The 26,865-nt window shown below is 44.1% G+C and overlaps 1 protein-coding gene across 2 annotated transcripts in view; it reads left to right on the top strand.

Annotated features, from left to right (window-relative positions):
- Positions 1-26,865, top strand: part of PDSS2 (decaprenyl diphosphate synthase subunit 2) — a 73,888-nt gene that overhangs the window by 11,678 nt on the left and 35,345 nt on the right. For both annotated transcript variants that reach the window (XM_054174116.1, XM_054174117.1), the window contains exon 2: positions 21,582-21,713. In XM_054174116.1, coding sequence (XP_054030091.1) covers positions 21,582-21,713 — 132 coding nt within the window. The remainder of the gene's footprint in view (positions 1-21,581; positions 21,714-26,865) is intronic.

Genomic DNA, 26,865 nt, shown 5'->3' on the forward strand with positions numbered 1-26,865 from the left:
TGAGGCAATGCTTCTTTCCCTCTTCTCGAGTATGATTACTTGTTGAAGATGTGATACATTTAGGTCATATTTGGCATATGTTGAAACTGAGCCTGAGAGTGATTTATGAAAAAGAGGGAATAACAAACCTAAATTGTGTTTTCCCTTGTGTGGCTGCTGCAGCCAAGCTGCAATTTATTTTGTAGTGTCTTAAGTTACTAGAAAAGATACATTCATAAAATAAAGCAGGGTAAAGAGTTCAGGCACAACATGTTATTTATGTTAAAGAAGAGCTTTCCTCTTTGTGCCTTTCTGTTAATTACCTCTAAGAATTTTCTTAGAGGCTAGTTGAAAAGCAGAATCAAAGGGGCAGAGAAATTGCCTCAGGCAAAGACTTTTTGGTGAAATCATTCATACAGGAACTTAAGAGAGAAACATCACTGCAGCAGCCACTTTTAAAATCCAGGCCCCCCCTTTTCATGCTTTTTAAACTCTTAATGGTTTCCTAATAGTCTTCCAGAGCACCAGATTCCAGTGCCTGTGGGCAGTGGTAGAGAGCAAAGTGTATGCCCTGTAATCAGAAGTTTCTCATATATCTGTTGGGGGCCAGGATACTAAGAAGAACTCAGCTGTTGAATTTGGTGTGCTCTCTGGGTTACTGTTTTTACCTTTCTCCTCTCCTCTGCGTTCAGTGGTTAGAGGGCTGAGAAGCCCAGGCTGGATTCTTCATTCAGCCTGTGTGACTGTTAGCATGCTTGGTATTTTGTTTGTTTTGTTTCTCTGAGCAAGCTGTGGCCCCCTTCAGGTACTGGAAGGCTGTTATTAGGTCTTCCCAGAGCCTTCTCTTCTCCAGGCTGAGTAACTCCAGCTCCCTCAGCCTATCCTCATAGGAGAGGTGTTCATAGAATCAACCAGGTTGGAAAAGACCTCAGAGATCATCAAGTCCAGCCCCCTGATCATTTTTGTGGCCAATATTAATATTGGAATAGAGTAACTGTTTGAGATATCAAATAGAATAGAAGAGAATTAACCAGGTTGGAAAAGACCTTCGAGATCATCAAGTGCAACCCATCACCCAACACATCCAATCAGCTAAACCATGGCACCAAGCACCCCATCCAGTCTCTTCCTAAACACCTCCAGCGATGGTGACTCCACCACCTCCCTGGGCAGAACATTCCAATGGCAAATTTCTCTTTCTGGGAAGAATTTCCTCCTAACATCCAGCCTAAACCTCCCCTGGTGCAGCCTGAGACTGTGTTCTTGTGCTGGTTGCCTGGGAGAAGAGACCAACCCCCACCTGGCTACAACCTCCCTTCAGGTAGTTGTAGACAGCAATAAGGTCTGCCCTGAGCCTCCTCTTCTCCAGGCTAAGCAACCCCAGCTCCCTCAGCCTCTCCCCATAGGGCTTGTGCTCCAGACCTCTCACCAGCTTTGTTGTTTACAGATCAGATTGAGATTCAAAATGCCAGCTACAGAGGGACTTTTTATTGGCATGCTGTGATACTGAAATGAAGGAAATCTTCCTTTATTTCCTATATAAAGTTGTATCCATCCTGACTTATTTGTTTTCTTGCTTTGTGCACAAGAGGTCCTGGCACATTTTTGGGGGCTGAGGCAGGAAGTAATCTCCAGGTAACAAAATTCTGTGCTATTTTAAGGATGTGTGCCCTGCTGATGGTTTTTAAAGCACAAAATAATGATGACATACCATGCAGAGGTCTTGCTTGCCTGAGGCAAATGGTCTGAGTGCACTTGGTGCAGACTTCTGTTTCCTGATGAAAGTGTTGGCAAGGAGCTGAGTTTCATTGTTTTGTGGTTGGTTGTGGTGTGGTTTGTTGCTGTTCTGGGGTTGTGTTTTCTTAAGTTGTGGGGTTTTGTCAATTAATTCTTCTGCATTCAATTAACAGCTGAAATATTTTTCCACAGAATAAGAAAATGAAGTGTAAGCTTCTGGGAAAGAAGTTTGGAGCTCAATTTTTTTGGCTGCAGTAAGGCTGAGTTGATTGCTTGATAATGGGAAGAAGAATGACAGGTGGTTTGGACGAAGCGTGTCATGCCAGGGGCAAGGTAGCTTTTCAAGCCAAGGCTCAGGATCCCAACAGATTTCCTAGCAAGTGGGGAGGAGGGTTGTTACCTCTAAATTAGAGAAACAGCTAATGAGAGGAAGGAGGCAAGAAGGCTAAGAAAGCCCCAGATTTCAGGAAGCAAGAATAAGAGGAGTGCTTTCCAGAAGTCTGATTAAAGAGGAGTGGGGTGGAGAGTGTGCACCAAGGGCTGATCACGGTGAGGTTGTTAGGGATATATATGAAACAATTCCAGTTTGTGTCCTGAGCTTTCCAGTGATTTTTCAAGAGGGTTTTGGCCTTGTAGTGCTCCTAAAAGCTAAGCACTGTGCTCTTTCATCACTTGAAATTGAAAACAAGAGAAAGATGTAGTTCAGTGGACTAGCAGCTCCCCTTATGGGCAGCAATTCGTGCTCTTGGATTTCCAGGGAGTGCACATCTGTGCTGTGCATCCATGGCCTGACAGGCTTCTTTTCAGCATCAGCATCTAGCTGTCAAGCAAAATTGGAAATACTGAGCAATTTTCATGCTAATCTTCAATTTTAGCTTCATGATTTGCTGAGGGATTTAATATTTCATGTGAAATCTTGTATTGATTCTTGTAACAACTCTTGAAATTTGAATCTCTGCAATAAAGGCAATAAAGCTCTGTGAAGCCTTTCCTTTGGCAAGAGAAGCTCTCAGGTAGAGTAGGCTCTGCAGAGTTTTACTCCTTGCTCACTGTATTCTTGCTTCTTAGTCTTATGGTTCAAAAGAGCTCTAATGAGGAAAAAAAATGGAGCAAATGTAGGCAACAAAGGGTAGAAAAGAAGGCTCCAGGGAGACGTTAGGGTGGCCTTCCAGTACCTGAAAGGGGCTACAAGAAAGCTAGGAAGGGACCTTTTACAAGAGCTTGCAATGCTAGGATGAGGGCAATGGGTTAAAGCTTGAGGAGGGCTGATTTAGATTGGGCATTAGAAAGAGATTCTTGACAGTGAGGGTGGTGAGACACTGGAACGGGTTGCTCACGGAGATCATGGATGCCCTCTCCCTGGATTCAAGACCAGGTTGGATGAGCCCTAGATCAACTTGGTCTAGTGGGAGGTGTCCCTGCCCATGGCAGGGGGTTTGGACCTGGATCCCTTCCAACCCAAACCATTCTGTGATTCAAGCCATGGTTTCTGGCTTTTCTGTCCCCCCCTCACTTCAGGACTGTTAGTAGGGGAGCACAACTGTTGGCATTCCTTGTACACATCTGGCAGCAGCACTCCTTCTGTATCTCATGATAGCATCATCTTAATACAGAGCTCAGTGTAGGAAGGGGTGTTTTTGTCTTTCACAGGCTGTCTAGCCCTGTGAGGTGAAGAGGTGTCAAATATGCCTCGAATACTTTAACAACTAGTTTTGTCTTAGCCATAAGAAAAAGAGAGATTACAGATTTATGTTCCTCTTGAGGATTGCCAAGGTCACACTTAGTCACCTCTACATGTTTTCTGAAATGTAAGTTGTCTTAAGAACTAAATGCATTTCAGTGCTATATTTTTTCCCCTTTTTTTAATACTTTGTCTGAAGAATCTCAGCTAAGCTGAGATGAGAATGGCTACCCTCCCAGACAGGGGAAGTGGGATGTTTGAAATCTTCCAGCTGTTTGTCAGATACTTAACTCTGCTCTGAACTGCTATGCCATCTGTCTAGCTAAAAAAGGTGCACTGAGCAAGAAGAAAAACATCTTTCCAATTCAGATAAGTCTGCTGCCTCCTGTGAGGTAACCAAGTCACAGCTGAGTATGGGAACAGTGAATTTTGAATTTTATAGGGGTAGCTTTATAAAAGACATGAAAGATGAAGTTGGAATTCATTCAGCTTCAACATCAACAGCCTGGAATACTGTGTCCAGTTTTGGGTGCCCCAGTTCAGGAGAGACAGGGATCTGCTGGAGAGAGTCCAACAGAGAGCTATGAGGATAGTAGCAGGACTTGAACATCTCTTCTATGTAGAAAGACTGAAAGCCCTGGGGCTGTTTAGTCTTGAGAGGAGAAGGCTGAGGAGAGACCTTATTAACATCCATAAATATCTGAGGGGTGCCAGGCTCTTTTTGGTGGTGTCCAGTGATAAGACAAGGAACAGTGGGTACAAGCTGGAACACAGGAGGCTGAAACTCAACACAAGGAGACACTTCTTTATGGTGAGAGTGCTGGAGGCCTGGAGCAGGCTGGCCAGAGAGCAGGCTGTCTCCTTCTCTGGAGACTTTCAAAACCTGCCTGGCTGTCTTCCTGTGGGGCCTGCCCTGCTCTGGCAGGGGGGTTGGACTGGATGATCTCTGGAGGTCCCTTCCAACCCCTAACATTCTGTGATTCTATGATCTTAAGGGGCAATGGTTTGAAGCTGGAGCAGGGCAGATTTAGGTTGGACATAGAAGTTCTTTACAATGAGAGTGCTGGAATACTGGAACAGGCTGCCCAGGGACTTTCTCTGTAAGTGAGCTCTTGCTTGCTTAAAAAAAAGAAAACAGCTGTAGTACAACCACCTGAGCATGTGATTCAACAACTGTGCCTCTCTGGCCTGATTAACCTACCATTATGTTTCAGAATGGTAAGAAGTTTTCAATTGAAAATCAGTTCTTTGCTTGGACCAGACCTAAAGAAAGCCACCAGAGGAAAGTAAGCAAACAGGAAAACTTGGCCGTATTGTCAGGGTGCAGTCGTTAAGGTGCACGTTAAACAAGTGGGCTGCTGGCTGGCAGCTCTCCTGGGGATGCTGTGCCTTTTGATACTGTCCTTTCTGAAATGAAAAATGAAATATGAAAGTGAACTTCTGATGTAGCTCAGACACTCTCCAAAAGCAAGGGTGTGTAGGAATGGTGCTGATGCTCCATGGACAAGTTATGGGGAGGTTGCCGTGGGGCACTTGCCTTTTAAATGTGCGGAGTAAGTGTCTGCTCCTATGAAAACAGCTGGAAGGAGACCTTTTCTTTTAATCTGCAGAGTAATGCTGGCTTTCATTGTCATTTGTGTCCTGTTTGTTTTGATTCCATCTCGGTTTAGGCTACTGTAGATGTCTAGAGAGCATGCAGGGATAAAGGCAAGCCTCAGACAGCAAGTTCTGTGCAGTGTGTGACATCAGTTCTGCCTCGCTACAAACCCATCCATTCAAATCTTTACAAAGTCTAGCAGAAAGCAGTATTTATTTGCCATTGCTCATTAAAGGCTAAGTAGGCATCATAAACTATTGATTATCAAGAGCTAAGTAGAAACCTTAAACAGTTTGAGAGCAGCAGAGCAGTTTGTGCAGAGCAGGAGATGTTTCCTTGCCTAAGGTGGGTGCTAAGCGAAGTGGAGCTTCCTGTTCTTTAGCTGAACATAAGCTATAGATAAACTCTCTCCATAACTGATTTCCAAGGGGCTGTGGAGAGGAGAATAATTCCATTTAGGCAAGTTCTTGTAGTGAGAGCATATGGAGGTTTGGCCCAAGTTCTCCTCTGACTTGAATGATTTTCTTCAAAACGAATTTGCCTATGAATGGCTGTGCACCCAAAAGCAAGGTTAGCCTTAGCATGAGGCAGTGAAAGCAGATGCCAGAGCTGATCCTCGATTAGGAGAGCTTTCCCCTCAGTTTTAAGTGACATGATTAGCCCTCCACAATGACACAGCGGGGAAGGTTTTCAATGCAGCCTGCAAGAGTGCAACAATGAGTTCCTGCTCACAATGGGAACGGTGTAGTTAAATCCTCACGCCCCGTGCTGAACGTCTGTCACATCGTGTCAGTTATTAAGATGCGAACCCACCGGGCAAAGCAAAGAGCACAACTTAAAACACTTCTCAGGGTAACATTTTTACAGCTCTTGGAAACTTTCATATTAGCAGGGCACCCAATTCCTCCATTTGTGTGAATGTTTTTTCTTTCTCTCTCCCTTTATCTGTGAGAACTTCAGAGAGCTGCTGCAGAAGTTGTTAGGAGCAATAATTAGTTTTGCAAGTTAGCTCCACCTGTATGGTCATTCCCTGTGCTGTGCTTGGATTCCAGTGAATAAAGGGACATCAAAAAAATTCCATCCAGTGGGGTGCTTACATCCTTACAGCTCAAGTAGCCAACACTTTGATATTTCTATTCAAAAGCAAGAACACAGAGAGGGAGATGGATTTTTCTCTTTAGAGCTCTTAAGATAATTTGACAAAAAACAATTCTTACTCTTCCTTTCATGGCAGTGAAAGAGCCTGCCTGGGCTGTGAAAACTTTGGATTCAGGGTTTTGGTTTAATCCTTTGGCTTATTTGAGCCTTTTCTCTCTCCTTTGTCTTCTCTTATTGAAGAAAGAACTAACTCGCTGAGATGCTCTTTTTTTGGTGTGTGGATTGGGTTTGTTGGTTTTTTGGGTCATTTTAACTGGATTCCTGGCTGCAGGAGTCCTGTTGGTAGTGAAAGTCCTGAAAGTGAATGAATTTTTTTCTAATGCAGGGCCAGCCTCCTGACACAAAGCTTTTGCTCAGCTAAAGAGGGAAGCAGCAGCCAATAAAAGTGGAAGATTGCTCAGTGGCCAGGAGTCAGGAAAAGCCCTGGAGCCAGAGAGAACAGGGAACTTTCCCTGCATGGAGTCCTAGTTAAAATGTGAATAAAGCTGTTCCCATTTCCTCTTCCTTTCTCTAGAACCCTCCAAGGGACTCTGCTCTGTAGAGTTGTGGCCTAATGGGATGATTTTTTTGCAGCATTTTTGAGAAAGGAGGCAACTTCCATCGGAAGTCAGGTGCCTTTTGGAGAGGAGCAATCAACTTCTCTCCTCGTGTTCATCTTCCCATCTCTCTGCAGCCCCTTCTGCTGTTCAACAGCTGTGTGTTCTTCAGAAGGTTTCTACAACTACTTTCCAAAAAGGAGAAAGTGAAGAGCTCTGACCAGGAGCAGAGATTTTCCTGATGGAGGACTGCTGTGCTTATCTTGGGAACCCAAAGACATAACTGTCTGGATTCATAGAGATTAACATACTTGTGAAATGGACATTTGGATCTGGTGGAGCAGAGTGATGCTGTTATGGGAAAACGTCTGCTCCCTGGCAGTACCTGGAGATCTTCCTGAGCTGTCATCTCAGCCTTGACAAGGCTCTGAGCAGCCTGATCTAGTGGAGGATGTCCCTGCTGACTGCAGGGGGCTTGGACTAGACCTGTGGACTTTCCTTCCAACCCAAACCATTCTATGGGATTAACGTGGATATTCATTTGGGAGTAGGTTGTAGGAGTATCTCACTGCAGATGGTAATCGACACGAACAAAACTGATGTGACTTTTGTGTCCTGAAAACAAAACTAAAGTCAGTCCTGCATAAGAAGAGTTGGGCAGATGTTACACACAGACTTGCAGTGGTCCCAGAGTGAAAATTCTGTACTTGCCTTTCATGTTTTAATCCTGCACAATAATTTGTGTGTGTGTGAGAGCACAAAACCAAGCCATGGGCTAAATTTGAGGCTCTATCCTCTGTATTGCCAGTGGTAGCAAGCTGCTAAGCTTACATTATCTCAACACATGTAATTGAGTCTTAAAACCAGAGGTGTTAATAAAGAGTGAGCAGTCAGGTTAGTGCTCATCAGATGAGCTGTGAACACTGAATAATGTGTGTTCACCTAGCCCAGAGCAAATGCAAAATAATGCAATGCAGCCTGACCTTTTCTCATTGCAGGTTAACCTGAGTCTAATTATCTTGGATGTGCCTCAGGCTAAGAGTGGACAGGAATCACAGCTTGACTGAGTAGAAACTTTTTAACTCTTAGTAACTTGCTTTTGTGCTTACATCCTGTGCTGCTAGGAGGGGAGGCAAGGAACTGGGGAACAAAGGAGGACAAACCAAAAGTGCTTTTAGCAGAGGTGATAGTCACCTGCTGTAAATCTTAACTGAAGTCCAGGACCCATCTGTTGAGCCTTCAGTAGCTTGTAGTCCAAACAGCTTTAGAACCAATCCTGAAAAATAAAGAGATGATTAGCTTTGTATCAGTAGCACTGGGGAAGGGTGTGTTAAGATATGCTAGATATTAGAAGGAAAGTCTTTACAGGGAGGGTGGTGAGACTCCGGAACAGGTTGCACAGGGACATTGTAGATGCCCTCACCCTGGAGGTGTTCAAGGCCAGGCTGGATAGCAACACTCTGGTAATACAAGATATTTTGCCATTGACCTAGGAGAGGGAAGGATCAGCCTGCTGATAGCTTAAATGAAAACCAAACCTGTTCACAACCCCCTCTGCCTTCCTGCATCTGTTCCAGCATAAAAAGCCTTGTATATATTCTTGGAATAGTCCTGGTACTCTCTTTCTAGCTGCAGACTGACAGCAGAGTTGTAGCAGAACCCCACGAATAAGAAAGTACTAGAAGCACCAAGGATGTGGTGTTGGAGAGGAGAGCTCGTGTTCTTTTATTAATGAGACTTTATCCTTTAGTTGAACCAGAGCAGTACAATCACACAAGCAGCATCATTCTGTTAGAGTTACAGGATGCAGCTGCTCTCTGCAGAACTGGAAGGAAATACAAGGTTAGCAAGGGAATATTTGCTCCCCTCTCTTTTCACCTCTCCCTTAAAAGAGAGATAATTCTAAGAAACTGTCAGAGGAGCTTTTATTGCATAATCCTAAAGCTGGGATGTTAGTGTTCACTACAAACCATTTTTCACATGAAATTGAAGGCAGTTCATGACTCAAAGGAAGAATTAAAAGTCCCAAGGCAAGCTCTTTTTGCATTAGCACACCGTGTATTTACTCCAGGGGGTTTCATAAGAGAATCTAATGCAAGAGTAAAACTCTGTTCTGAGTGTTTATGTTCATGGCTACTCTTAGAGCCGACTATAACAAGCATAGCTGTGCAGATATCAAAATACTGCATCATTTCTACAGGATGACAAAGGGAAATGAGTTGAAAAGAGAGACTTGGTGGTGTTTTAGAAATTATTGGCTTGAAGTAATGTAAGTCTTCAGAGTGTGACATTTTGATGACTTGGGCTATACCTGGAATTAGAGATGATGTCTGTTATTTGTCATTTAGAGCAGCTAACTTGGGTTGCCTGCTTGATGCACTGTCATCTTTTGCAGAGCTAAATTGAAGTGTGTTCCATGCTCCTGAGTCTTCATTATTATTTTTTTTGGTGGGTTTTGGAGATCTGTGTGGTCAATTTGCTGCAGTGTTGTTGAGTTTAGATGTTCCATGGCTAGGTGTTATGTTATATCAACGCTCTTCTGAACTTTATGTGCTGTTTTGCAGGAAGAATGCTTTACAGTTTTGTGCTTTGATTCTTCTGCAAGCATATAGGCCTGGCAAGAGTGAAGCACCAAGCCTGCAAAATCCTTTGACAAGGGAATGGAATAGATAGTACAAGGAGTAATGGCTTTAAATTAAAGAGAGGCTAGATTTAGATTAGAGGTAAGGAAGAACTTCACCATGAGGGTGGTGAGTCACTGGAACAGGTTGTACAGAACAAGTTCTGCACCATGAGGGTGGTGGAACCCTGGAACACGCTGCCCAGGGAGGTAGTTGAGACTTCATCTCTGGAGCTATTCAAGGTCAGGCTGAACGAGGCTTTGAGCAACCTGATCTAGTGGAGGATGTCCCTGCTGACTGCAGGGGAGTTGGACCAGATGGCCTTTGGAGGTTCCTTCCAACCCAAACTATTGTATGATTCTACATCCCCTGCCTGGAGAAGTGTTCAAGGCCAGGCTGAGCACAGATGGGGCTTTGAGCAACCTAATTTAATGGAAGGTGTCCATGGCAGTGGGGTTGGAACTAGATGATTGTTAAGGTCCCTTCCAACCCAAACCCTTCCATGATTCTATGACTGTCACACACATTATTAAGAACTTGCAAATATGAGTTAAAGGCAGTGGTACATTTGGGTTTATATTAATGTGGAGTCTTTAAAACAGGGATTATCCTAAGACAGGAATATGCACTGGAGCCCTGGCCAAGGACAGTATATTCCAGCAAATGTTAATATTAAAGTTAGCAGATGAAACATACCAAGAATGACTGTGGCTGTTCTCTCTTTTAGTGCCTGGAAGAAGCATTTGCATTAAATGATGACATTGTCATTCAAGTCTCTAGATGGCATTAGCAATGTCCTCTGACACAGGCACCAAATTTCTCCAGGTTTTATTCTTTTATCAAAATAGGGTCCATGGAGTCAATTCTTAAAAGGTCAATAAGGGGAGCTAATTAAACTTTACTTGTTGAGAGTATGTACCAGGATTGACATTTTCCATCTCCACTCTATTAACATTTACATGTTCATATTTTTACATTTCCAACTTGCCTATAACTTTCAGATGCACCCCTGACAATTGGATCATAGAATTACAGAATAGTTTGGCTTGGAAGGGATCTCCAAAGGCCATCTGGTCCAACTCCCCTGCAGTCAGCTGGGACATCCTCCACTAGATCAAATTGCTCAGAGCCTTGTCCAGCCTGACCTTGAATAGGTCCCGGGATGAGGTCTCGACTAGCTCCCTGGGCAATGTGTTCCAGGGTTCCACCACCCTCCTCATGCAGAACTTGTTCCCAACATCCAATCTAAATCTGCTTTTCTCTCATTTCAAACCATTGCCCCTCATCCTGTCCCTGCAGGCCTTTGCAGGCAGTCCCTGTGCAGCCTTCTTGTAGCCTCTTCAGGTACTGGAAGGCTGCTGTTAAGTCTCCCTGGAGCCTTTAGTCTTTAAACCTAGAGAACAAGAATCTGATTGCTCAAGGAATACAAATTGTGATTTGATCTCGAGTCCTGCTCAGTGAATATAGCTAATAAATAATCTTTCTGTTGAATTTAGTTGGCATGCATTGTTTGAGGTCCTGCCATACTGTTACAGTGCCCTCAGAAAGTGCTGTGTGAACAAACTGGGTTTGTTCTTTTGGATTCTGAAACTTTGGGGAAGGTAAGCAAGAAATCTAGAAGAAAGTTTGCTGCAGTCTGATCACCCTGTAATTCAACTTGTACTTCAGTACCTTGTAGTCTTTTGGGAGCTGACCTGAAAGCTTGCCTAGCAGCTTGGACAGGAAAGTCAGGCCGCATCTCAGCAGCTATCGGAGGCTTTTTTCTATCACTGACTTTTGCAGCTTTATCTGAAGAATTATCCAAGTTATATGAAGCACTGTGTGTTCTTGGGTGTTTGTGTTTTTTTTTCCTTCTGAGAAGTTTAACAATATCTGTGGCAGGAGATGATGGAGCCACAGCTGCTTTTCCACACAAGGAGCTCTCCCGAGGCTGGGCTGTTAAGGAGCAGCGTAGATGGGCAGCAGTGCTAATATAGAAGGGTTTGTGGATTCTGTCTTGCCTCTGGGTCAGACTGTTCATTGTGTCTGTCTGGAGGTTGTTGTACACTTTCTGCTTGCTTTCTTCCCATGGACTAAAGTGTTTTCGGTTTCCTCACAGCAGGGCTGCATGTCTCTGCAAGAATTTGTCATGAGAGGCAGGACTTTTATGATTACTGTGTCTTTTTTTCCTTCAGGAACGAGGAGCTGGAATAGAAAAAAGCATAGAAACAGATACTGGGTTTTAAGGGAGAATCCAATTTCTTCACTTCCTGCCTTTTCTTTACTTCTGATCACTGAGACTTCACCACAAAATGCTAATCTTATTTCATTTGAAAAACCTCAGGATCCGCTGTGGCTGGCCTCGTTGGCAGCGAGGAGACGATCGGAGCACGAGCGCAGAGGCACCAAAAGGTTCTAGCATTCTAGCTGGCTAGCTTCTAGTCTGGTGAAGAGACAAAATGAAACCCCTCAAATGGTTTTTTGGAAAGGCATCTAACAATGCTGGAAGCAGGGTTTGCCAACTGGCAGAAGCAAAGCTGATAGGTAAAGAAAATTGTTGCGAGCGCTGTGTATTGTAATCACAGCGGCGCTGGGGCTCTTTTGAAAAGCTCTAATATGTAATTCCAGTGCCATGCTTCTTAGGTATCTGTACATTTTTCATTTACATTTTGACATTTAAATCTCCATAGTTTTCTGATCCTGTAATTTTGCAGCTCATCTTACATACGCTGGGGTGTGGGGTGTTTTTTTTCCCAATGGCAAATGGAAATCGCAGCTGAAGCGCGCTTCGCTCGAGCAGAGAGGGGGAAAAATGTTTAGTGGGATGGGGAGAGAAAAAAAACCCTCATAGCACACAAACATATTCCTTGGCTGCAAGCTTGTAGGTGCAAGCTCACTTAGGAGAATGACCTTTTTCTTTTCTTTTTCTTTTTTTTCTCTTGAGCTAACAAATCCCAAGGAAAGTAAAGTGCATATGGTTCCTCAAAGGATTCAAATGTATCCCGCTCCTGGCAGGGTAGGGAACGCAGTTTCCTGTTCAAGAACCTGCCAGCAAAATGCAGTGAGAATATAGCTGGACTTTGGGAGTTTTTTGGTGAAAGTTTGGCAGGTTTGCTGGAAGTGCTTCGACTGTGATCCAGGTTGAGTTCTATCCTTCAGACATAAGGTAATACAGGAGGGGAAAAAGAGTCCTTCATCTCTTTTGGCATGTTCTAGCTCTTAATTCTTTTAAAATGCATTAGTTTTGCAAGTTGACATTCAAGGTCAGGTTCGATGAGGCTCTGAGCAACCTGATCTAGGTGGGGATTAGAATTGGGATTAGAATTAACCAGGTTGGAAAAGACCTTTGAGGTCATCAAGTCCAACCTATCATCCAACACCATCTAATCAGCTAACCCATGGCACCAAGTGCCTCATCCAGGCTCTTCCTAAACACCTCCAGTGATGGTGACTCCACCACCTCCCTGGGCAGCACATTCCAATGGCCAATCTCTCTCTATGAATAACTTTCTTGTTGCATGAGGGTTGGAATATTTGACTTAGAATGATAGAATGGTTTGGATTGGGAAGGACTTCCTAAGGTCATGAATCTTGAAAGCATTTTCTGCTGAAGGCTTTGCCCTAATGTTTGTCTTCTAAACAGAAACTTCACAATTGCACATCTATACATTAGAGATAATAAACTGCAGTGCATTGGGAAGGAAGAAAATGTTATTTGAATACATGGTAGTGTTTTGACCAAAGAGAGCCAAATTATAGAATAGAACAGGCTGGCACTCATAGAATTGTTTCAGTTGGAAAAGATGTCTAAGATCATTGAGTCCAACCATCAACCTAAGACCACTATGGCCATTAAACCATGTCCCAAAGTGCCATGGCCATAGGTTTTTGAACACCTTCAGGATCAGTGACTACCCACTTCCCTGGGCAGCCTGTTCCAATGCTTGGCCACTCTTTCAGGAAAGAAATTTTTCTTAATACCCAACCTAAACCTCCCCTGGCACCATTTAAAATCTTGAGCATACAATCATAATGTTTTCCTCCTGGACTGAAATTACCTTGAGAGTATTTAATTCATCATATAAAGCATGAGCTGCTCAATCAAATTGGTTTTATGTACAAGTAGTACAGAATGGCTGTTTCTGAAATCTCATAGAAGATGTAGAAGTTGAAATGGAGGTTCCCAAGCTGTGAAGTTGTGTTTAAACAGTAGCTCTCTTCTCAGGTTCATTCAGATTTACTTACAGGAAGGTTTGTAGTTGCATGTCAGAAGCACAATGTGGTTAGCATCATTCTAGTGATTAAGGCATGGCACATCAGGCAATGTGCATGCTGGAGCTGCACAGACAGTGGTAAAGACCACTGTGCAGTAAGTGAGGTCAGGCATAGCTGGTGCTTAGCTGAAGTAACAGCTGGAGAGCTGATGGAGGGAAAACCAATGCTAACAGGTAACTGATGGAGGGAAAACCAGTGCTAGCAGGTAACTGATGGAGGAAAAAGCAGTGTTAACAGGTAACTGATGGAGAGGAAAGCAACATCAACAGGTAATTTGTTTCTGCAAGTCAGCACTGGACTAATACTGACAAAGTGTCAGCTGGGAAAAACTACTTCAGAGAAGCTGCTAAGTTTGGGGTAAAAGTTACAAAAATCCAGAAATCTGAGAGTTGGGGGCTTGCATCATTTTTTCCCTTACAGACAAGATGTGGCACTGCCATTTCTGTGCAGCAGTTGATAGAGGCTTTGTGGAGCATTTGGAGGCTTTCCGGTGGTGGTGATGATTTGCCTGAACCGTTGTTTCTTGATTTTGCTTTCTCCTGTGTCCTTGTTCCTCTTGCCTAGTTCCATTTTTTTAGGATAACAGTCTACATGTTTTTCTCTCAGTGTTGATTTGCAGTGTATATGAAGGAAAGTATTCAGCAGCAGCATTCTTTCAGGTCTTTAAAGAAGAAATGGACAGTCCTCAAAGTAGGCTGGACTTCCTCTAGCAATTTGGGTTTGGTTTTCAAGTTACACACTAACATCCTGTCATAATCTCTCTGCTGCTGGAAACTCCAATCCTATCCTCAGCTACTGTCTGTGCAAAGCTGTAGTGTTGTGAGCTACATGGCAAAATGTGTGCCAGGTTAGAAAAGAAGAGCAGCTAACCCTGGACAAGCTACCTAATAAAAAGCTGTGTGTAAGCTATGTGTAAAATACCTCAGTTGTCTTCCTGCGTGGCACAGGCCAAGATTTCTCTCTCCTTGCTCTCGCTCTGTCTCAGCAAAGGTTTAGTATCAGTGCTGGATTCCTTTGTCAGAGCCTGGCATTTCATTTTTATTTGCCTGTGTATCTCTTGGAGGCAGGATCAGATCAGTGACTTAAATTTCCTTCCTTGTGATTCTTAATTCTGGGGTCATTTTGGTTTTGGCAGCTTCACTTTTGAGGTCTCTTCAGTTTTTCTCCAAGTAGTGGACCTTGGAAAATCTTTATTTTTGGCTTGCCTGAAGAAGATTCCTCTATTTTCACTCTTCCTATGATGATGCCTGCCTTGGAAATGCTTCCAAGGTTGCCTGACTTGTATAACTGACTGGAATAACAGTTTTCCTTGCGCTGCAGGCATCTGAAGTCGTAGATATGCTTCTTTAAAGCACATTGACAAGTCTAGCCTGTCATTCATTTTTCATTTTTCTTTTCATTCTTGCTTCTGCTCCAAGAATGACATTTTCATAAGGTGCCCTCCTTTTTGGCAGCTCTGGAGTGTCATTTCTCCTTCTGTTAGCAGTGCTGCTTTCCACTTGTTTGCCACGCAGTCGAGGTCACTCTAGTGAGGAGCAGTGAGACTCCTGCTTCACGTTCCACAATTAAAGGTTTTACCCCTACCTGTGTACTTCCAACTAATTTTGTAATTTCACAGTCTTGTTCAAACCAAATTCTCTTGATACTTCCAGCCATCTGTGAAACAAGGACACCTGTATGTGGTGTGCCATAGCTGCAACTGAAAGATTACAATGCAAAGGGATTTTTTCATTCATTTCACAAATTGCCTGCACTTACAAATGCAGAGGGAAGAGAAGTTCCACTGAGTAATTCCCAATGTCACACAACAAAAAGGTGATTCAAAAGTGTACCTTAATACCAGTGAGTGTAAATCACAGAATGGTGTGGGTTGGAAGGGACCTCCAAAGGTCATCTGGTCCAATCCCCCTGCAGTCAGCAGGGACATCCTCCACTAGATCAGGCTGCCCAGAGCCTTGTCCAGCCTCACCTTGAATATCTCCAGGGATGGGGCCTCAACTACCTCTCTGGGCAACCTGTTACCAGGGTTCCAGCCCCCTCATGGTGCAGAACTTGTTCCTAGCATCCAGTCTAAATCTGCTCTTCTCTAATTTCAAACCACTGCCCCATACCCTGTCCCTGCAGGCCTTTGTGAACAGTTCCTCTACAGCCTTCTTGTAGCCCCCTTCAGGTACTGGAAGGCTGCTCTAAGGTCTCCCTGGAGCCTTCCCTTCCGCAGGCTGAACAACCCCAGCTCCCTCAGCCTGTCCTCGTAGGAGGGGTGTTCCAGCCCCCTTATCATATTGTCACATTTCTATTTCCTGTTCAAATTCATTATTTTAATCCCTGTCAAATCCATACTTGTGGCAGTAATGTACCCTGCATGGCAAGTGCTGAGAAAACATTCACAAAGAGCCTTGCCAAAGCAATCCGATTCCACGGGCTGCCGTGACTTTACTGTTGAGAATCCTCATGTGTTTATGGAAAAGGTACTAGTTAAGCAAGGCTGATTTGTAGGCTTTGTTGCTCAAATACCCAAGTTACTTAATAACTCTAATACAGGAGATGGAGTGGTACAGCACCTCTATTGATACGCTGGCAAAGAAGCAAACATGACCAGTCTTTACCATCTGTTTATCATGCTATATAAAGAAGACCTTACTGGTTGCCATGGAAACCAGCATTTCCAAGACCACAAGTGTTTGCTTAAAAACTCAAGCCTTCTAAAGTCATGTCTTTTCTGAGGGGAAAAAGAATAGAAAATCTCTGAAGTTTTCCAATGATTTTAATTTTTTCCCCCTAACAGTTGCTTCCTGTGAGATCCTTGCAGTATCTTTGCTCTGTATCTTTCAGGACTTCAGAGGTATAAAGCATGCTGCTAGGAACTTAATGAGCTCATTTGATGCTTAGCAATCATCCAGGAAAAGGAGGCAAAGTATTTGGTTTGGTGCTCATCTTTGTGAAAGGAGGTTTTCCTTGGTCAGAAGAGCAAGTCTCGTAGTGATATTGATACAGCAGAGGGGGAACTATTGGATTTCGGCGGAGGTCACATTGAAAATACTTCATACCTGAGTGAAAACTCAGATTCATCTTAATTACCAGAGTCAGCCAGCTGGGTCTCCCTGAAAGGAGATTCTCTAGGATCAGTTATCAGAATGGATTGAAGCTTGAGGAGGGCAGATGTAGACTGGAGATTAGGAAGAAATTGTTGACAGTGAGGGTGGTGAGACGCTGGCACAGGTTGCCCAGGGAGGCTGTGGACGCTCCCTCCCTGAAGGTGCTCCAAGGCCAGTCTGGATAAGGCCTTGAGCAACCTGGGCTAGTAGAAGGTGTCCCTTGCCCATGGCAGAGGGATTGGACCTAGATGGTCTTTAAGGTCCCTTTCAACCCAAACCATTCTGTGATTCTATGGATCTAGAGAAAAGCATCAAATGAAGATCATACTGTAAGAGTTATGTCTAGGTCTGTCTGTATTCTCCACTGGTGGCTTAAAGTGGATTTTTAGTTTATTAACTTTTTAAAGACAGAATAAACCATTGAAAAGCCCTCAATGTATAGTCTTTAGAAGTGGATATAATTGTTCTAGTATCTGGGAGCACTTATGTCTCTTCCCATTGGTGTCTGCACATATTACTGCCTTACACTCTCCTGATTCTCCACTCTGTTGTAAGGTGGGGTTTGGTTTGGTTTGGTTTTTCACTCCACCAGTTAACAAAAGGCTTCTGCTGTGTGTAACCACTTGACTCTAGCAGGTAGTGACACATGGAGAGATGCTGCCTTTGGACTAAAGGTGCTGGTTGGTTTTCAGCCATTTAAACCAGTTTCTGTGTCTTTGTGTTGAGGAGAAGGATTTGTATTTACAGGACTCTTGGTGTGTGTTTGGCTTAAACTACTTTAAGAGCAGTCTGTTGAAGCACAGAACCTGGAGCCTCTTTTTCACCAGGAATAAAGAGCTTTTCACTACTAGTAAAGAGCATTCAGTGTTTTGAGGGAATAAATATTTGTAATGAATTCATCTGGATGATGCTGAAGGTGGATTAAATTGTCATTTAGAAATACCATCAAGTACAGAAGGTTAAAAGAGCGCCTTAGATCATTCTGTAATGACAATGCACATTCTAACTTTGTTTGGGCCATTTTGTGTTTCATCCATTTGTAAAACATGCTGTGAGCATTTTCAGGGTGAGATAATGGCCAGGAGTTGACCTATTTTGTTGCTGCATTTCCCTAGTAGAGTTTATTCAATGCAAAATAGGTTTTTATGACAGGCTTTACAGTCGCTGTGTTGCTGAAGTGCCACCGGACCTGCAGAGGTGTCTGAATTCATTTAGCCTTGTCAAGCTAATCAGGTTTCTGTCCTTCCCAGAACCCTTGCAAAATATTTGTGTTGATTTCACTTAGCAGAATATTCTGTGCCTGAGAGAGGCTGCTTTCAGAAAAGGGAGTCTTGGGCTTGGGTAGATCTGTTGATATTGGTCGGCAGCAGGGTGCTAGACCTCCCACAGAGCTTAAATAAAGTAAATATTGGTGGAGAAATCAGACACACAAAAATTAGGCTTCTGTCTAAGTATTTGTGGTTAGAAAAATAAGAGTGCCAGACCTGCAAGCTGCTGCTGGTCAGAGTAATTGCACTCATAGACACTGACTTCATTTTTTTGCTGTTAGCTTGCCTGCTCTCCACACTGCATTCCAAGATCCAGTCAAACGCTGACCAGGAAAGCCAGCAGAGGCTGGCAGTGGGTTTGAAAACTGAAGTTTTGGTGGCTTGTGTTTCTGCTGTCACTTCTGGGGTTGGCAGTCTGAATAGGGGGGCTTCTTTTTCATGACAGTTTGCCTTTCAGCCTGAAACCGGTGTGTGTTTTCAGTGGCATTGTCCTAGGCTCACAAATCTTCATCAACATGGTTGATTTTGGTTGTGTTACAGACTTCCCCAGCTGCTTTTTCTTACAGATGTGTGGCCAGGTGATTTACAAAATATTCCCCCCCCCCCCCCCCCCCCCTTTTGTTTGACATCTAAAGTGGGAAGGCAGAGGAATGAGTGATCTCCACCTGGTATGCTTCCCCATTTTCCTTCTCCTAGCAGCTAAAGAGCTCCTGTATGATCTGAAACAAAATGATTGATCTTGTCAGTGGGACACCTTCAATAAAATGCATGGACAGGAAGGATGCCCTGCCAGTGGAGGTGAGGCCAGTGGTCTGTTCTCCAGCCAGAAGGCCAGGGGACATACAGGAAGGCAGGGGTGGGACTGTTTAGGAGGGCTTGTAGTGATAGGATGAGGGGCAATGCATTGAAGCTGGAACAGGGGAGATTTAGACTGGAGATTAGGAAGAAATTCTTGAGAGTGAGGGTGGTGAGAGACTGGAACAGGTTGCCCAGGGAGGTCATGGATGCCCTTCTTGGAGGTGTTCAGGGTTGGATGGGGCCTTGAGCATGCTGGTCTAGTGAGAGGTGTCCCTGACCATGGCAAAGGGGGTTGAAACTAAGTGATCTTCCAGGTTCCTTCCAACCCAAAGCATTCCCCAATTCTACGAACAGACTTTTTATTATTATCTTTGTTTTTTCCTTTCTAATGAAAGTGTAAATTCCTGCTGGAGTTTAACCTGACAGTTTCACCTGCCAGGTCTACGGGAATGGCTGCACATGTGGAGCAGCACACAAAGCAGCAGCAAGTGAAACGCTCACGTTTGCCTGATTTATTCCCTGCAGCAGAGGGCTGCTGGGAGTGGGAGGTGTGTAATTTGCAGCACATTAGCTGTTAGCCAGTGTCAGCGCTCGAGTGGGTGGTGTGAGGCTCTTGTGCCTGCACGCTGCTCTGCTGCGCATGTGGCCGAGCCAGGCACTGCTGCCCTGTGCTGCAAGAGGAGCGTTTGGTGAACGCTGTTCTGTGTCCAAAACTCTGAATCTGCCGGCTTTCAAATGGCTTTTTGTCACACAGCTGATATCTAGAGGATGTACTTTTTTTTCCCCTCTCCCTTTGGATTTGGGGGGGGTTGGGGAGCAGAGTTTTTATCCTTTCTTTTTTTCCCCTTAATTTTCTTTGAATTCTGAATGTTTTGCAAAGCAGAACAGCAGAAACATTTGGCTCTACCTCCTTATTTTAGTGTGTGCTCCCCTGAGGATGAAGGGTGCCATTTGCAAGATACTCAGCCTGTAACTTAGAGCAAACAAAATTCTGCTAATGCTTCTTTTTTGGCTACCTTCTCCACGTTCAGCAGAGGTTTTCCAGAGGAGTCTCAGCCTGATGCCTCTCTCTGTGTGTGCACAATTTCACTTGGGTTGCTTTTAGTTCACTTTTTCTGTTTTTTTTTTTTCCCTAGAGGCACCTGTCTCCTGCCACATACCCATCAAGACTAATTGCACCATCTGGAAGACTTTTGTGTAGCTGTTACTCGTGTAGAATATCTCTTGGGAGCTTAATTCAGAATGTGAATGTGACCCCTGAAGCCATGTCAAGTAGCTGCAATAGTTAGGATGATCACCACAGGCTTTATTTGTTTCAAGTCTAATGCAGTTTGCTTTAGTGTGGATGTGTTACATGGCAGGAGCACTACTTCAGTCGTGTTTTGAACGGAGTTAGCCTTTGACTGCTGGGTTGGTAATTCATAGACAATCCTGTCTGCAGTTACATCCAGACCCTGTGTCACATGCAGCCTGTATGATTAGGTGTTGAAATGACAGACATGCTGCTCCTTACTGTTACACTGCTTGATTAGTTTATGTCCTGTTCTTCCTCTCCCTCTCCCCCTCAGCTGCACTTCTCATTAACAGTTTTCTGCTAAGAATGCAAGGCTTTTGTTGCTGGAGGTCTTGCAGGCTCCCTCAACAGCTCTGAACACTCAAGTTTGTTAGTTTGAGTGTTTTCAGTACAGGTAATTGTCGTCTTCTGTTCCTCGCTTAGTCTGAGTCAGGTGAAAGTGTGGTGGAGTTTCATGTCTAGTGGTGTTTATCTAGTTAGTGTCTTATTTAAAGGCCAGTGCTTTAGAATCCTGTGGTGAACAGCTTTCTTCTGGAATATCCTTTCCCTTGGCAAGCTGTGTGAAAAACCAAGGTGTTGAGATTGTTAAAAGTATAGAGTCATAGAATGTGAGGGGTTGGAAGGGACCTTCAGAGATCATCCAGTCCAACCCCCCAACCAAAGCAGGATCACCTGGGGCAGGTCACACAAGAACACAGCCAGGCAGGTTTTGAATGTCTCCAGAGGAGACTGCAGCCTCTCTGGGCAGCCTGCTCCAGGGCTCAGCATCCTCACAGGGAAAAAGTTTTTCCTTATTTTCCCATGGAACCTCCTCTGCTCCAGCTTGCATCCACTGCCCCTTGTCCTGTCATTGGACATCACTGGGCAGAGCCTGGCTCCATCCTCCCCACACTGCCCTTCACATCTCTATAAACATGAAAGAGGTCACTCTCAGGTTCCTCTTCTCCAGGCTCAAGAACCCCATCTCCCTCAGCCTGTCCTCACAAGGGAGATGTTCCACTGCCTTCAGCATTGTAGAATGTTGAAGACAAGCAGCTGTCTCCCCCTTAAAATCCCTCTCTACCTGTACCTGGTAAACAATTAAGGTGCCCATGGCAGGACCACAGTGTATGCTCCTGGGCAGAGATGAGAGCTGTGCAAGGTTACAGCATTTGGTTTCTCCCTTCCCTTTCCTCTCTTGAAGGACAAGGTTTCTTCGGGCTTTTTTTGTACTTTGAGCAACAAACTGAAAGCTCTCTGTTCCTGTTACAGTAGGTCACCTTAAATTATTCTGAACTACTCCTTTCATGGCATGACATGAAATGCAGAACATATGCTGCTCCTTGGAAATAAACAAGATTGAATCCTGAAGGCTTGCTGTTCTCTGCAGCAGCAGTTTGTCAGTGTCAGGTAACGGATGACAAAAGATCCTGCTTAGTAATTGCAGCTGATTTCCATGCAAATGTGAATATTAAAGACTTGATGAAATGATGGCAGTCTTTTCTTTCCACTTGAGTATGACCAGTGAAAATGGGTTGTTAAAACATGCTGCTTTTCTCCCCCCCCCCCCCTTCCTTTCTGCAGGGGTTTCGTGTACGACAGCCGGAATAACCTACAGATGCGAGGCTTGGTCATCCTGCTCATTTCCAAAGCTGCTGGACCCAGCACAGCAGAACTCTCCTTCCAGCACAACATGGTCAGTGGAATTTATTCCAGGTATGTAGTAACTTTCTTTAGCAAGATCTTAGAATCACAGGGCAAGGGGCAATGGCTTCAAACTAGGGACGAGCAGATTTAGATTGGATGTTAGGAACAAGTTCTGCACCATGAGGGTGGTGGAACACTGCAACAGGTTGCCCAGGGAGGTGGCTAGGGGCCACATCCCTGGAGATATGCAGAGTGAGGCTTGACAGTGCTCTGGGCAACCTGATCTAGGGGAGGATGCCCCTGCTGACTGCAGAGGGGTCTGGACTAGATGACCTTTGGAGGCCCCTTCCATCCCAGACCATTCTGTGATTCTGTGAATTGTTTTGGTTGGAAAATTCCTCTAAGGTCATCTATCTATGGTCCAACAGCAGGCTATGCTTGATGGGCAGCTTCATGGTGGTATCAAAGTGTCTTAAGAGGCCTTGCTCAGCTGTTGAGGAAAATCAGTACTTCCCTAATCACACAACTTTGGTCCCCAGGATCAGTTTAGCTTTTCACAGAGAAAAACATTTCCTATGCTCTGTATAACTCTATGATACTGATGGCTCTGTCTTTAGTGTGGCTCTTGGGCACCACCAAATTAAAACCATTTGGATCAAGGCAGTTACTTGGAAGTTTATGTTAAGAAGTACTGAGAGTTGAAAAAAAAAAAAGGGAAGAAACTAGGAAATATTTTTTTTTACTAGGATATCATTTTGAATTATTCAGGTGTTACTTGGGTACTTACTAGAAATGCCAGAGCCTTGTGCAGTGCCTGGAATCCAGCTGCTTTCACTGAGCACATAAAGTTTTGTTATAGCCCTTTTGAAGGCTATTTTCTCATGCAACAGCAGTGTAGAATAAAGCTTTTACCTTCCACATGTCACAGCAGAATTACTGAGCCTACCATTAAGATTTCTCAGGCTCTCACTGAGTTAATTCAGCTTCATCAAGTTCCTAAATATATTTTCAAGTATTTAAACTAAATGACTTATTTCTAGTAACAACAATAATCCAATATGTGGCTGCTCTTCTTGCTGTGTTTGACAGCTAACTCTTCTGCTGAAGTAGCAAAGGGAGAGCTGGTTGAAAAATGGCAGAATCTGAGTGGTTTAAATCCTTTTGATAAATTGTGAGTGTTGCTTGGTGGGAAGAACAGGCTGCTGTATTTTTGGCTAATTGTGTTTCTGCCAACTGTGATGTATGGAATGGAGATGCATGAGCTCAGTGACAGGTTTGTGTCCTGTTTTGTTCTGGAAGTGCAGGGATACCATTGTGAAATTGAGAGGACCAAACAAATAAAGATGTTAAAATATATAAAGTAGCTTAAAATAGCAGAGAAGGAAAAATATATATATGAGTGGAAACAGAAATAACTGTCAGAAAACAGACAAGGCTATCCTCTTTCCCCCAAAGGGCTGTCAAGCCCAGGGCAGTGGTGGAGTCCCCATCCCCAGAGGGATTTCAAAGCCATGCAGGTGTGGTGCTCAGGGACATGGTTTAGTGGTGGACTTGGCATTGCTGGGTTAACAGATCTTAAAGGCCTCTTCCAACCTGATGACTCTATGATTCTGTAAAAAGGCCTTCTCATGGAGGGCTGTGTTGTCCCTTTAGCTGCTTAATTCCATTCTTGTTATGTTGTGCCCTGGAAGTCTCCTTAGGGCTGTGAAATGTTTATATTTCTCTTGCAAACGACGCTGTGTGGAAGACTAATTCTCAGCAGTTGATTATGGCACAGGAGGTACTTCAGTTTGTTTTGTAAATGATTGGGAAAGTTTACCTTGAGTATGCCTCATAAAAGGAGAGCAAAAAGCATTCTTTTTTTTTTGATAACTCAGTTCTTGAGTATGATGAGTCTGACCATGGAGGGTTTAAAGGTGCCGTTGGGAAGGTGACTAGTGGATGTATTCATTAAGGAGCAAATAAGACCTTGAATTAATAATGAGCCATTTGGTGTAAATGGACATCATTGGAACTCTGCCAGTCCAACCAGCTGAAAATCTAGCCCAATAATCTAAGCTTGAGCTAGTCAATAGCCATTATAATATCTAGTTTGGAGTTACAAAGGTACTCCAAAAATGAAGCAGTTTTGAATAGGCCCACACAGGTTCACTCAAGGCTCATTACTGGCTGCAGAAGTGAGAACTGTGGAGTTGTTCATTTAAATGGGTTTTCAATGACACTTTCAAGTCTCTGGCAAGGTGTAAATAAGAGCAAATTGGTGCAGCTAGGAGAATGCTCATGGATTCATCGAGTGGCTGGACCACTAGGTGCGGACCACTGGCGTAAAGTCCTTCCCACTGTAAGGGAAGGGCAAATTCAGGACCACCTGGGGATCCTCAACATACATACATCTATGGGACCTGATGAGATGCATCCCAGAGTTGTGAAGGAATTGGCTGATGGAGTTGCTAGGCCACTCTCCATAATATTTAGAAGTCCTGGCAGTCAGGTGAAGTCCCTGGAGATGAAGAAGGGAAACATTGCACCCATCTATATAAAGGATTAAAGAGAGGATGCTGGAAACTGCTGACCTGTCAGCCTCTGTGCTAGGGAAGATCATGGAACAAGGCCTCCTGGAAGCTGTACTGGAACACATGGAGTACAGGAGGGTGATTCGAAACAGCCAGCGTGGTTTCAGTGAGGGCAAGTGCTGCCTGACCAGCCTAGTGGCTTTCTAGGTGAGGCTCCATCCCTGGAGCCATTCAAAGTCAGGCTGAGCAGAGCTCTGAGAAACCTGATCTAGTGGAGGATGGCCCTGCTGACTGCAGGGGGGTTGGATTAGATGACCTTTGGAGGTCCCTTCCAACCCAAACCATTCTATGGCTGTTTCATTTTGTGCTGTTGGCCGGTTCTTGCCCTCCACTGAAGTCACTGTGGGGGTTTGCCTTTGGGCTCCTTTCTTCAGTTTAAGAGACTTTTCCAAATACACCCTGAAGTGAGAGTCTGATTTCTGATTCTGATTTCTCCAGTGCATAAAGCTAAGAGAACAGGCAGCTTGTAAAACTGTGATCTTAAAGGGCTTTTGTGATTGCTTTATGCATTACAGACAGTGTTGGGCAAACTGCTTTCTCCTGCACAAGAACAAAAGGACATCGTTTTCCATTAGTGCTTTTGGATCTGCTGTCTGGGTAACAACTGAGATATGGTGTGTATGTTAGATACACATATCAAAGGCAAAGCATTTCCCTCAGAGATATGAAGAAATGCACTTAAACCTTTTCTTCATCATATATGTCTGCAGCTCTGGAAAGTACTTTTTGGAAACAGACTCTTAGAGATTTTCAGCTCAGTTGTAAACTCTGCAGCTCTTTTCATTGCCATGCCATATAATTACTTCATCTTAATATATAATATTTTGCTGGAAGTATTATTTCTGGCACTGTAATGAGCATCTTCATTGTCTGGTACTTACATGCTGTGAATGTTCTATTGTGGACTATTAGCTGAGATATGGCTCACTTGATTTTAGGGTACTTAGTAAGTGATTAATTAATTGCATTCCTGAAATCTGAGCATGAGCTAAGTTGTTCCAGTACTTGTTAGTGATTACAGCAGCCCAGTCTTCCTTTTCCCACTGTTTGTGTTGGAACCAGCTCCTGTGCTCTCTTTCAGTACTCAGTCCCACAGTGGATAGCCAGGTTACATCAGCCCACTGTATCTGGTACTGCACTACATGTACAATCTGTGACCAGGGAGATGTGATAATATTTAGCTTTGCCACAAATCCCCACAGTGGACTCTTCCATCCTGGGACCTGGCATATTCTGCATAACCTCCTCTCCCTGTTTTTCATTCCTGACTCACAATATAAGCAAGCAATACAATAAGTGTAATTAAACCAGAAAGACACTGAGAGCTGAATTTGGAGAGGCAAAGTCTGGTGTTTTTTGTCCTGTTCTCTTGTACTCCAGATATGCCAATTCATGGGACAATTGACCTAAATGTATAAAAATAGATGAGCTGCCTGCTTAGCTGGCATCTGTTTTTCTTCTGTGACACAATGGAACAAAACTGATGCCTGCTACCAGAGAGAAATCTTTTCCAGAATGATAAGGATTACAATTTAGGCAGTTCCAGGACCAGGGCTTGTGTGGCTGTACGGTGCTGCCTCTGGCCAGCGTTGCCTCCAGCTTCAGCACCTCATAATTTGCAGGAGATACGATCAGCTCATATTAAGCTGGGGGCCTAAGGGTCATTGTATGCAAGGATATCACAGTAGCTGCTGGTTGCCTTGTGAGCCACGCTGAAGATAAGGGGGGAAGTGTTACAAAAGCCTGCTTGGCATGCTTTGCTCTGTACAACCACCTACCTCCCAGCATGGTGCCAGCAACCAGACTTCACTCCTATTGGTAGGGAAAAGAACCTGGTTTTACTTCCAGCACAGCACCAGTGATCCCCGAAGAGGATGAAGTAGTGAAGTAGGAGCATGATCAACAGCTCTGTTTCAGCTGCCACACAGATCACCTGAAGCTGAAACTTCCTGCTGGTCTCCTGGCCTTAAGGAAACCAATTCCCTGGCTCCAGAAGCATTGCAAATGTAATGATGAAGTGCTCACTTCAGAGTGTGCAAACACCATCGTGTGAGGGTTGATGTCATTGCCTGGACTCCAGCAAGGTATGCATCCTGTATCCCCTGGAAACTCCTTCCTACTCCTGTGCTGAAGAGAAAACAAAACTCTCTGTTGGGTTTAGGCAGAGTCTAAGTAATGGTCATTTGACATGCTGCTGGTATCAGGGAACATCTTAGATGTGACACAGGAGTCGCATCTTTGCACCTCATCTTCAGACCTTGGCCCTCTTTCAGTTTCTGTGCTCTCAACTCCATAGTGTATTAACTTGGGAGATTGGACTTGACTGCATCTCACCTTCTTGAGGTAAATAAATGATGCCTAACTTTATCATGGACTCCTGTCATCTGAAGAGTGACTCCATATTCATAAGGAGGTTGCTAGTTGGTGTTTTTTCTATTACTACTCATTTTACTGGTAGTAGAAAACTGAACAGATTTACCCCCACCTGGTGCAATGCAGCGGGAGTGGCTGCGAACCCCAGTTTAGGAGATTCCATGCTGCATTGCACCCATCCCAATCCATGATGTATCGTGATAGAGCATGTCTAAACAAAATACAAAGCAAGAAATGAGATCTAGCAAGTGCAGTAGTGTTTGTAGGGGCTCAGA

Source organism: Dryobates pubescens, chromosome 28, assembly GCF_014839835.1.
Source record: "Dryobates pubescens isolate bDryPub1 chromosome 28, bDryPub1.pri, whole genome shotgun sequence".
Taxonomy (NCBI): domain Eukaryota; kingdom Metazoa; phylum Chordata; class Aves; order Piciformes; family Picidae; genus Dryobates; species Dryobates pubescens.